This window comes from Equus quagga, chromosome 1 (genome assembly GCF_021613505.1).
Source record: "Equus quagga isolate Etosha38 chromosome 1, UCLA_HA_Equagga_1.0, whole genome shotgun sequence".
In the NCBI taxonomy this organism is placed as follows: domain Eukaryota; kingdom Metazoa; phylum Chordata; class Mammalia; order Perissodactyla; family Equidae; genus Equus; species Equus quagga.
In genome coordinates, this window is record NC_060267.1 from 152,088,964 (window position 1) to 152,101,589 (window position 12,626).

A 12,626-nucleotide genomic window follows, 5' to 3' on the forward strand; every position below is an offset into this window, starting at 1 on the left:
AGTCATTCTTCCTACTCAGCCTTACATCTCAGAAAACACAGAAGTCACCGATAAAGTCATGAGTCAAATCTGATGTTTCACAATATATGTAGACAAGAAGCAAGATGAAGAATCAGAGACGACAAGGAGCCAAGATGGCAGAGGGGGAAAATGCCAGCAGGAACTGTGATTACTAGAGTGGCAGTGGCTAATGACGGAGAGGGCCTACACAGGGAGTACGGCTCCAGGGGAGCATAGCGCGCCTTGGTGCAGTAGCTCCTGCTGAGCCAAATGGAAGCACATCATCTACAGCCAAGTTCTCCAGCCTGGGGCTGAAGGATGGGGCTGAAGTTTACCATATGGGCATGCCAAATCCAGTTTTCTCACAGAGCCTGACTGCATTCAAGTCTTTACAAAGTTGTTCCCATCAAAGATCTCACAAGGTTTAGAGGTGGGATGGTGGGTGGGAGTGGTTTCAAGAGCTGTCTATCAATGTGACAAGCCAAGACATACAATAGCAGCACATATAGCTTGCCAAGTAATGTTTACTGGAGCAATAGGAGTAGATGTCTCTGGAAAACCTACTTTCCTGACAATATCAGAAAGTTACCCAATTCCTCGCCTGGTGCCCAGTGAAAGGAAAGCATTTTTGAAATTAAAGATAAATAAACAGGGTTTACAGTACACCATGCATTTACTGGCCACTGCTAGGGCACTAACAGCTATTTTTTTTTGACTGTTTGAGAGACTCCCTTCTGAAGAGCTTGTCCTCTTAGAGAATGGATGGTATTTATGGACCCAGCTCTTGTTAAACAGAGTGCCTTGGTGTTTAAGCTGAATCTGAATCATTTGAATAGCATCCCAGATGTTAATACAGGAGGATCTCATGAAATAAAACTCTGCATGATGGGAACATGTCACCTCCCAGAAATGTTATATGTTCATCCATGACTTGAAAGAGAGCATCTGATGCATGGATACACAAAATTATTTTTTCCTATCCTATTATGTCACCTTTCATCCAAAGATCATTTTGGAATATAGGCTTTCTGGAGGATAGAAAAGCTATCCTATCCATGAACAGCTGTCGGGCTCATGAGAAAGACATGTGATTCCTGGCTCCAAGTTTGCATAACACTATTGTAGGGGAGAGGTTTAAATACACACAAATCTAGCATCCTGTCATTTATCTAGTTCGTGTCCTCCCTCCCCCTGGCCTGGGTTATTGTTATCATAGCTCCCCACCTCCAATTCTTAACTTCTCATCTGAACTGTACACCAATAGCTGCTTCATCCCTCTAAAGCACTCTTCTTACCCCATCGGAAGTTCTCAATGACTTCCTGTTGCCTACCAAGTGACATCCAAATTCCTTAGTCTCTATTCAAGTTCCTGCAAGATCAATCTCCATGCCACCTTCTCAGCAGTCACTTTTCCCATTTACAGACCTTGCCCTTTGGACAAACAGAAGTTCTCGAGGTTTCCTGGACACAGACAGACACATATATTTTTCTGCCTAGTTCATGATTCTTTTTTGTTATGAATGTCCTCTCCATGACCTTTGTTTCTCCCCCATCATAACCAATTCCTATTAATCAGTCAAAAGTCTCCATTTTCTACCCCCGCTCCACCACACACTTACCCAACTTGCCCTTTTCCATTGGTCCCCTGCATAGTCCCAGTATAGTATAGTCCTAGTACATTTCCCTGGTGGCTAAGACCCAAAACCCAAGAGCCGCCTTAGATTCTTTTGCATTCTTGACCCCCCTCATCCAACTGATCAGCAAGTCCTCTTGTCTTTACCACCAAAATCTCTCCCATATTGCAACACTTTGCTACACCTCCACTGCCACCTTCCAGATCAAAGCCACCATTATCTATTGTCTGGACTTCTAGTAGCCTCCTAAGCAATCTTCCTGTTTCCACACAGCTCACTGAGCGTCTATCCTCTACGTGGTATCAGAATAATCTTTGATAAATGTAAACCAGATCATGTTAAACCCTTAGGTGGCTTCCTTTGCTTTTAGAACAAAATATCTCACCTGATCTGCTTCCCGTCTTTCCAAAGAGCTCACTTTATTCCTTCCTTCCCCTTGTCCTCACACTTGGGCCACACTGATCTCTTTCTATTTCTTTAAGAGGCAAATTTATCAATTATTTGCATTTTCTGTTCCTTCTTCCTGGGCTTTTCTCTTTCCACATCTTTTTACATCTGGCTCCTTGTCCTTGATCATGTCTCAATTCAAATGTCTCTTCTCCCCCTGACCAGATCTAAAATACCTCCTTGTTCTTATTCTATCAAATCATTCAGGTAATTTCCTTTACAGCATTTATTAGAGTCTGCAAGCATTTCAATTATTTACCTGTTTGCTCTTTTATTAACAATGGCTCCTGTCCACCCCAGGTAGGTGTAAATTTGTGTCTTCTTGTTCATTGTTCAGTCTCTTTTGCCTTACACAGCGTTCTGAAGATAGCAGGCACTAAATAAATATTTGTGGAATGGCTGACTGAAGGGCCATCCTAAATACTGCCTAATCCAGGAGGACTTTCTGCTTTTCCCCTTCAGAGGCTCTTCTCTGGAATTTCAGTGTGTGTTTTGTCTGACCTCAAGCATCACACTTTATACCTTCTGGGTGGGATTCCAGATGTTCACAAACATGTCTAATTTTCCTTATTGGATTTTGAGGTCACCATCTGTAGATCTGATTCATCTTTGAGTTCCCCGCAGTCCCTACCCCAATGTCTTGCACATAGTAGGTATTCAATAATATTTCATGAAGGTGTAAAAAAAATATCCACTCACTGTGGATTTCAACTGAGGGGAGTTTAATCCCAAAATGAGACTAAACAAGCAATTTAAATTTGTTCCTTTTTCCCTATGTTTTGCCTGTGGGTACTCATCTCCAGCTGACTGAAGTTGTGAGCATCCTTTGCCATTTACTCCTTTGACTTCCTATTTGTGGGTTGCACTGTGGAAATTGTTCAATCTCTAAGTGAGCGCTGTGATTCTGCCCACTCACAGACCTAGATTCAGAAATGAAATCCCTGCCTTTGTTGTCTTTACCCAAATCTGCAGAGCTTCTGTGATCACTGCCTTGTATTTCTTACTAGCTGCTTATTTCCTGTAGTTTTCTTCCTTGTACATTCTCCAAAGTTACCCTCTCATTGGCATGTTGGTTCTAAGACAACAAAAATGGCTTTAAACAGGTGTGACATTTGAAGGAGATGCAAACAATTTATGAGTCTGGCAGTATCTGGTACATCACCTAAATTAGGCATCCACTCTTATGAGCTTAGAATAGACACCTGAATTAGAAAACTCCAGAACAGAGGGATGTCTCTTCAACATATTTTTTCAGCTCTATTTTCCTTTGCCCTGGCTCCCTACATACTCTCTTTCTAGACTTTGAGCAACTGGATAACAGAGACCCTGTGTTTTTTGTTTCTATATTTCCAGGCACCACGCTGAGTACTTGGCATATAGTAGACCCTTATCAATTTATTAATTAATGCTATCCTCTTTGCCCAGGCTTTGCTTCTCATGCTTATCTTGGACTGGTCTACTTGGCTCTCCAGGTCCTGGCCCTCAGAGATCCCTTAGTCCCCAACATCTTCAGCACAAGTGTTTTGAAGAGTTCCACAGCCTCCCAACAAGATGCCTGGATTCATTTTTGATCTATTGTTCTGTCTTTCTATTCTTTGGAAGCAGGCATTATTTTCATATTGCTATTTGCTCTTAGCAATTAAAGAGTCTTGGATGATAAACTTGGCTCTTACAGGCAGACTCTCTGACAAAGACCTAAGGCTGTTAATTCTAACCTCTCCCTGAGCCAACAGTGTAATGTGGGTGCCAAAAGAGAGTTCCTATAGACTCAGTCACATTAAGAGTTACCACTTACTGTGTTCTTTCCTCTGTTCCTGGCACTTTGCTCAGCAGCTTGCATGCATTGCCACATTCAACCCTCCCAATGACTCAGTGCGGTAGGCATGGCTATTTTCCCCATTTGCCGGATAAGAAATCCAGATCACATGGAAGTTAAGTAACATGGGTAACCAGGTCACAGCAGCACAGCTAGAATTTGGGCCAGGATTTGCCTGGTTTCAAAGCTTAAGCTTTGGAATCAACTAGGGTGCTAATGGAAGCCGTATTAATGGAATTATGGTGACTTCAGCATGGGAACTATGAATTCACTATATTTAAAACCTGGAGTTTTGTGCTATGCTTCATTTTCTAAGATAGAAATTCAGTGACCCAGACTAATGACCATGGGCTATCAGAAATCATTGAAGAAACTGGAACGGTTTTAACTGGCAAAAAAAAAAAAAAGAAATTTAGATGAGAGTTGAGAGAAGTCTTCACATATTTGTACTTTAGTTTTGTGGAAGAGAAATTAGACTTGCTTTGTCTAACTATTTATTGTAAAAGCCTGTTGAAATGATACACGTACATATTTGGAGATACTGTAAGGAGAAGATTTGTGACCATTCCAGCTGTCTTTACATGGCACTGATACTTTAAGAAGTGATAAAGTTTAAAAATTATTATTGTTATTTATTACTGCAGATATTCAAAGAGAAGACAAGTCTCCTAATTCAGAAACCTGATACCTCCCTGATACCTCAACTTCTCCTATAATTCTAAGCCTTAACCCCAGATGTCTATGTTGTTTATATTCAACATATGTTATTGTTGTCCTTCTCATGGCACTTGACATCTATTTTCTTCTATTGTAGTTATTCAATTCCTTGAGGCTCTCAATTACTGGTGATAGGAACTGAGTCCAATTCATCTTGCCACCATTATTAACTCCCTAACATTGCCTTGCAAAGTGTAGACGCCCAGAAAGCAGAATCTTGTTGCTTCTTCATAGAACTTCATGTGTTATTTACCCCAGTTTCACTACTTACTAGTTCTGTGACCTTGGGCAAGCCAATTAAACCCTTAGTTTCCTCAACTATAAAACTGAGCAACCAAGTGGAGTTTTTGTGACAATTAAATTTGTTAAATCTGTAAACCTTTTAGAACAGAGCCTGGCCCATAGTAAGTACTATATACATGTCTTGTACTGTCGTAAATTTTCAGCATTCATCTCCCCAATGAGACTTTGAGATTCTCAAGGAGATGATCCAATTCATGTCTTTAGCTTCTAGCCTATTGTGTGGCACATGGTAGGAGATAGATTCATGTTTGTTGAAATGAACGCATAATTACTAAAGAATGAGAGAAAGGCCAGACACCTGAAGCTGTTAGGTTTTGGAAAGACCTTAGCGGTCACCCAGAATAATGATTGCTAAACCCACCTGCATATTAGTATATTTCAGTACTATTAGTGTAAATTATAGTGCTTGCAAAAATTTGAGATTCTAGGCCCGAGTCTGGAACAAAATCTTTTGCATAACAACTCAGGAATCTGAATCTTAGTCTTCCCAGGAGTTTTCTGGCAGCTAGTTGAGCAATTTCCTCAGATTGTCTCCTATTTTATAGATGAGGAAACTGAGGCACAGATAGGTTGTATTATACCAGAATCCAGAGCTTAAGAGTGACCAGGTGAGACTAGAACTCAACTCTCTTGGATGTCTAGGCCACTGGGTTGTGGAGGGGATTTTTGGGTTGTATGAAAGGGATAGAGAATATGATTTCCGAGATAACTATACAGTTGGTCAGTTGGTCCTCAGAGAGTTGTCGATTGCCTGCTAAACTATTTTCTGGGATGTCCAGAAAAATGAAACATAGATCCTTTCCCTGTAGGAGTTTATAATCTGGTGCAAGAAATAAAACCTCTACACAGATAACCACAGTGCAAGGTGGAAAGTGACAAGGTGCAAAGTCTGGACAGCCGTTCCCCAGCACGGGCTAAACTGCTTACTGCCATCTTGTGTTCTAAACATTGTGGCAGGAAATTCTACTTTCCTCACAGGGACAATCCCCTGCCATTGTGGCCCCCTCTTCTCACCCTTCCACAGGGGACAACTCACCAGCCACTTGGTCTAGAGTTCATTACCCTAGTCATTTGATCACTCTGAGGAGACCTCCCCACCCCCCCCACCCCGCCGCTTTCTACTGCATAGCTGACTGTTACACGCAAATTTCACTTTGCTCTTAGGCATTTATGTGTCTAACAAACATTATTGATTGTCTACTACTAGTAGCTAACATTTATTGAGTTTGCTAATACTGATAACATTTATTGAGTGCCCACTATGTACCAGGCACTGTTTTAAGTCTTTATCTGTATTAATTCATTTAATCCCATGTCAAAGGAAGAGGCCACCTCTCCATATCTGAAACAATATTTGAAGCTGAATTTATTGTTTATTAAGCAAAGGAGAGCTGTACCTCTCTTTGAACAAAACAAAAGTTGTGCTTATATAGAGTTTTGGAAGGTGTTGAGTTGAGGAGCTGGTGGAAATGCAGAAATCAGTGTTTAGTGGTTGACTGACTTTCATATTTGAAAGTGCGGTTCCTGGAGTGAGACTTGTTGATGGACTGACTCTCAGAAGTCAAATGATCACAAAAAAGGAGAAGAGAGAGCATAGAAAGAGAGTGGCTGCAGTAAAAAGAATGGAGAGAAGAGGCTGGCCCGGTGGGGTAGTGTTTAACTTCACATGCTCCACTCTGATGGCCTGGGGTTTGCAGGTTAGGATCCCAGGTGCAGACCTACACACCACTCATCAAGCCATGCTGTTGCAGCATCCCACATACAAAATAGAGGAAGATTGGCATGGATGTTAGCTCAGGGCCAATCTTCCTCACCAAAAAAAAGAAAAAAAAAAGAATGGAGAGGAGAGGAAAGTGAGAGCTTCTCATCTACTGTTTCCTTTAAAAATCCAGAAGCAACAAACTCAGTTTTGCCTAGTTGACTCTGTTCCCCAGGTTGTTCTTTCAGTCCCTACTCTCTCTTCTCTAGCCCATGAATTGTGTTCTATATCTGCCCCATCTCTAACTACAGGTATTTCCTGCTAGGTTAGATCCAGTAACTTGCAATGGCATCTCAGAGGAGGGGGACATTATCACTGGCTGGTTGAAGGAATTAGAGAAATCTTCTTTTATTTCATAGCCAACAAAGATCTATTGAACTCCTATGCACTGCCAGGCATTTTCTGGATGCTGCAGAAACAAAAGTGAAACCAACAGACACAAGCTCATGCTCTCAGAGAGCTTTACATCTATTGGAGAGACAGATATTTAAACAAATAAATGAATACATACATATTGTATGTCACATAGTGGTCACTGCTCTTGAGTCAAATAAAGTAGAGAAAGTAGGGAGGGGAGAGAAGTGGTTGCGGTTTTAAATAGAGTCATCAAGGAAGGCCTCACTGCGAAGATGATATTTAAGGAAAGAGTGAAAGAATAGTGAAGAAGCCAAAGTGGGTGGAACTTGGTGAGCTTGGAGGGCAGTCATAAGAGATCAGGTTTGAGGTCCAAGAAATCATGAGGAAGGGGCTCGTTTAGGGCCTTAGGGATCATTATAAGGACTTTGACTTTTAGTGCAATGAGATGAAGAGTCATTAAATGGTTTGAGTAGAGGAGTCATCATGTGATCCAACTTATCTTTTCAAAGGAACATAGCAACTACTATGTTGAGAACAGTCCATATGGCGTGCAGGGCAAGGTTGGAAACCAGGGGGTTAGTTGGAAGGCTATCACATTAATCTAAGCATTTGCTGGTGGTTTGGACTAAGAATTTGCTGGTAATGGGGGAGCGGATGATGAAAAGCAGTCAGATTCTGCATACATTTTTCATGGAAGAGTCCTCCAATTGAAAGGCTTCATTAGTAACCACTATAAACTCCAGCAGTTAGATCGGAAGTCCTGAATATGCATTCCCAGAAGATCACAACTTGACCTAATGTGCAATCTCCAGAGGGTCTTTTCCAATCTGGGCAAATTCAAGGGGAGGAAGAGGCACATTATCGCATCTGGCAATAGAAATAAAACACATTAGGAAAAGAGGCATAATCTATACCAAATTCTTTATAGTTTTTTAAAATGATATTTTCTCCTAGATAATTGTATGAATTATGAGAATTTCTTTAATTGATGGCTGTGAAGACAGAGAGGATTTTAATTTCAATTTCACTGCTATTCTGGTTGCAAGTGGGTGTTTGACATTTGTGTGTGTGTGTGTGTGCGCGTGTGTGTGTGTCTGTGTGTGAGAAAGAGAAGGAGGGAGAGAGAGAGAGAAAGAGACTTTGAGAGGGCTCCAGGGTGGCCGCTATTCCCTGGGCAATAAAAACCTGAAACCCTATTAATGAGGTTAAAAAAACTTAACTTTTTCTGTGTGCTTAATAATAGTATTGCCTACTGACATAACCAGGGTTCCCTGAATAATTGCCCTCTTTTCCGATTTATTTTTAGGACGTAAAAAATTTGGGGAGGAAGGTGCCTTTAGATATAAGAGCATTTCCGTCTAAAAGCTCAATTCCAGGGCTTCAACATTTGGCCCCAAACCATGTTAAATACATCCTTTCAAGTGAAAGTGAAGGATGGAACTAAAATTCATCGTTGGAGCTCGGGATGGTTTACCCTTCAGTATGAGGATAAAAGATTGGTCCTTTGCTGCAGATTCCATCTTTCCCATACTGGGGAATCTTCCTGTGACATATTTATCTGCCTCCGTGGACACGATTTGAGTTTGCCAGTAATAGAATTAAAGGATATATAAAACCACAAAATTTTTCCAAAACATTTAACTTTGAGAAGACGGACTCTAAGGCGTAGTAAATGTTAATACTATTAGAGCCCTCAGTAAGTATAAAAGTCTTTGAAATACATATAGACCATCAGCATATTTAAGGCAGACCTACAAAGTAGAAGTAACTCACTGTGCTGGGTGTGGTGCTGAAAAATACTTTTTAAAATTGTTTCTGTTAATTTCTACAACTCAATGAACATGAGGAAAGAGATACTGATAAGAAAAAGAGAGTACAGTCGAATCAAAGCTTATGGCAGATATTAGTTGAATATCTGAATTTAGTTGCCAGGATTATTTTTGTGGAGGGCTATTTTGGGTCAGCAGTAACCTTTATTCTCAGCTACAGATTTCCATGCTGACTTTTAGCCTTTCGTTGCTGACCGGCAGTTGTACAGTCCTGAAAATGTTCCATTCTATCCTTCTGCCTGTGCCTAAACTGCAAGTTTGAAAAGTTTAAAGGCATTATAAATGGGTGTGCACAAATTATCGTGATGCTCACGTGGTGTTTATCCTCCTTTCAGTAGGAAATTGCTGAGCACATTTAAGGAAGGGCTCCCAGCGACAAGGCAGTGTCTGTGATATCAAGGGTCATTTAAACATAGGCTTATAATGTAAAATTAAGAGAAGTGACATGTCGATGTTGTTTTTCTTCTTTAGAAATGACTTATTAAAAGGAAATATATGGCAATCCTTAACAAATTACAAGAGGGTGTGTGTGCATGAAATAGACATGGGTTTGTGTTTTCAAAGATCTTTTTGTTCATGTGTTTGAAAGGTGTCTGCAAGAGTGGGTGAAATGGGTTGAATTTACATTTCTTGAGTTCTTCCATACTCCCTGATGCTAAACAAGATGCCATAGGAATGGGGAATAGAACTTTCTTTCCTTAACTCTATCATGCCAGTGGGCACCATAAGAAAATGTCAACTTCAGTGCCTCAGATTTATTAAAAGATAGTATGCCACTTGAAGTTGGGACGGTGACCCATTTTCTCCTTGTGTTTTGTTGTGTGATCTAATTAGATTATCTTTCAAACACAATTTGTTTGTGTGCTTCCAGGAGATATTGATCAGCAAGAGATGGTTCCAAGTAAGAAGAGCGCTGTTCTCGTGGATGGGGTCATACTGAATGGTCCCACAACAGATGCAAAAGCGGGAGAAAAATTTGTTGAAGAGGCCTGTAGGCTAATAATGGAAGAGGTGGTTTTGAAGGCTACAGATGTCAATGAGAAGGTAAAAATAAAAGCCTATAAGAAATCCCAGGAATGGGAAAGATAGGTTTTTTCCAAATCTGGATGGCCAGATGTAGAGGAAACAGGAAACACATACTTTAATTTCCCCCATACATTTGTTTCAAGGGGATGCCCAGATACCAGGGTTTGTGACCCCCAATCCTCACCCAGTATCTGCTTTCCTGGAAGGATTGACTCCCTAACTTTGCCAGCCATCTTTTGTTAGGGGACTGGCTGAGACTCCAGAACTTAACCAGGCTGTGAAACTCAGGAATGAAGCTTTCTGCCCTCGATAATCATATAGATTATAAATAACCTGATGCTCTGATTTATACACTCTCCAAAACACTCTTTACTCCCCATTTTTTTGTGCATATTCTTTATGTTTCTAGTAAAAACTAAGCAGAAGGTATAAAAGAGTGCGAAAAGTTTTTACATTTATCTGACGGTCCTTACTAGGAGCCTGTCTGGGCTTCGGCTAGAAATCTTGGGTTGTTAAGTCTGACTTCTGACTGGTACCAATTTATTGGTTCTAGCTTTCAAATTCAGATTCAAAATGATATTGGAGCTACTATTAATAACATCTACTTTTATGAGTACTTACAATATGCCAGGTGATGTTCTAAGGACTACTTCACATGTAATTGTGTGTTTAATCCTTAAAAACCCCTAAGAGGCAGATGCTACTTACTAACTCCATTTTAGAGATGAGGGGAAAAAATGAGGCTCAAAGAGGTCAGGTACCTCTTTGCCCAGGATCACGTGCTAGTAAGGATCAGAGCTGACACTGAAATTCAGGCTGGCTTCAGAGTTTGTGCTGTGAACTACTCCTTTATATGTTTCTTAAAATCCCTAAATTACTCTTTATCATATCGATCACCTTTCATATTGGAATTGGATTATGAACAAATGGATATATAGGAGAGGTTTTTATTTCAATTCTACTTGTCAGAAATAAATGTCGTTAAAAACTTTTTGGAATGTGAAGTGGTATTTATTCTGAATTGTTGATCACATGCCTTTGGGAAAACTAATAGAAAAATAGGTTGAAATGACCCAGGAACTTAGAATAGTTATGTTCAAGGCAAAATCACTGATGGTATTCCCTTATAATATATTTATAATTACATATTTTCTGGTCTTACCTGTACTTGTGACATATTTTGGACTTATTTTACTTTAGAGCACACTGCTTCTCTGGTAAGAATTTTCTTAATTGGCCTTTATTCAATCATTAAATATTAACTGAGTGTTAGCTACGGGTAAGGCATTATATTCGTCCCTGGGGAATAGAAAGAAAAAATAAGATAAAGGTTCAGCTTTGATCTGAATTTATAATCAAATTGGAAGGATACGTTTTTATTGGAAAAGAGAACAGGGGATTCCAGTAAGAATATGATAAATGCCCTGTGACTGGGGCTGACTTTGGGAATTTCACAGAGGAGTGGACACTTTGAGCTTTGGTGTGGAATGTGACGGTTAAGTAACATTTTGATGGGCAGAGAGAAGTCGGCCCATGCATTTTTGAAGAAAGCAGGAAGGTAAATAATGGAAAGAGAGTTGCAAAAGGCCAAGATGTATTTACCATAGCAAAGGGAATTTTTGCCTAGAAAGAAGAGTTCATATAGGGAACCAAGGGGAGAGAAGATGAGAAGGGGAAGCTCAAGATCTTAAGTTATCAATTAAGGAAGCACAAGTGGATTGCAATATAGTAGATGTGCAGGCTATCCATGTGAAGCTGGACTGAAAGCTACTTTGGGGTTGAGGGAGGGAGGTGAAATTTTTATGCCACTGAATTTGCCTACTTTGCCAGAGAACCAACAGGGCATCATTAAAAGGTGACCTGAGGATCCATCTCTACACTTAGTGAGATGATTACTTCTAGTGCCCTCTCTGGTAGATGTTCTTTCTCAGCCACTTTTTAAAAGAATTGAGTTATAATTTACATTCAGTAAAATTTACTCCTTTTGGTGTGCAGCTCTGTCAGTTTGAAAGGTCGTGTAACTATCACCACAATCAAGATATAGAATGGTGCCATCATCCCCCAAATTTCCCCATGTTGCTTTATTGTCAACACCTCCCCTCACCTCTAGCCACTGGCAGCCACTCATCTGTTTTCTGTCCCTGAAGTTTTTGCCTTTTCCAGAATGTCAGGTAGATGGGACCATACCACAAGTAGCCTTTTGAGTCTTGCATTTGAGATTCATCCATGTTGTTGCACATGTCTGTAGTCATTCCTTTTGATTGTCCCGGTCACTTTTGATTTACCTCTGCCTATGATAGTTCTAACATCAGAGTTTAATTTCATATCTCTTGGACATTGGTACTTCCCCCTGCTTCCCTCACCCTCCCACCTCCTAGTCATCTCATTTCCTGGCTATGCTTGTCTCTCTCTTTCCCTCCACAGCCAAACTTTTTTAAGATTGTCTACACTCCCTCCTTCTCTCTATTTCCTCACCTCCTACATCCCCACTTCATGGCAATCTGGCCTCCACTCCCACCTCTTTAAGTCAAACTGCTCTTGCCAAGAAAACCTCCTTGTTGATAAATCCCATGAGCACTTCTCAGTCTTTATCTGATTTGGCTTCTCAGCAGGACTCGACAATGATGACCATCTTCTCCTTCTTAAGACTTTCTCTTTTCTTTGTTTTAGTAGCATATACTCTCCCAGGATTTTCTCTGCTTCTCTAGCTTGTCCTCCACCTCACAAGTGAGCTCCTC

General features: G+C 40.5%; 1 protein-coding gene and 1 long non-coding RNA gene across 3 annotated transcripts in view; one reads left to right on the forward strand and one right to left on the reverse strand.

The window, feature by feature from the left end:
* GADL1 (glutamate decarboxylase like 1) overlaps positions 1–12,626 on the forward strand; it is a 157,782-nt gene that overhangs the window by 20,254 nt on the left and 124,902 nt on the right. Inside the window, exons 1-2 of one of the 2 annotated variants that reach the window (XM_046645458.1) lie at positions 8,608–8,729; positions 9,734–9,906. In XM_046645458.1, coding sequence (XP_046501414.1) covers positions 9,754–9,906 — 153 coding nt within the window. In that variant the 5' untranslated portion in view covers positions 8,608–8,729; positions 9,734–9,753. Of the gene's footprint in view, positions 1–8,607; positions 8,730–9,733; positions 9,907–12,626 lie in introns of those variants that run through there. The other variant, XM_046645449.1, reaches the window with a different exon arrangement.
* LOC124229927 (uncharacterized) overlaps positions 1–12,626 on the reverse strand; it is a 42,006-nt gene that overhangs the window by 17,155 nt on the left and 12,225 nt on the right. The gene's annotated exons all lie outside the window — the stretch shown is intronic.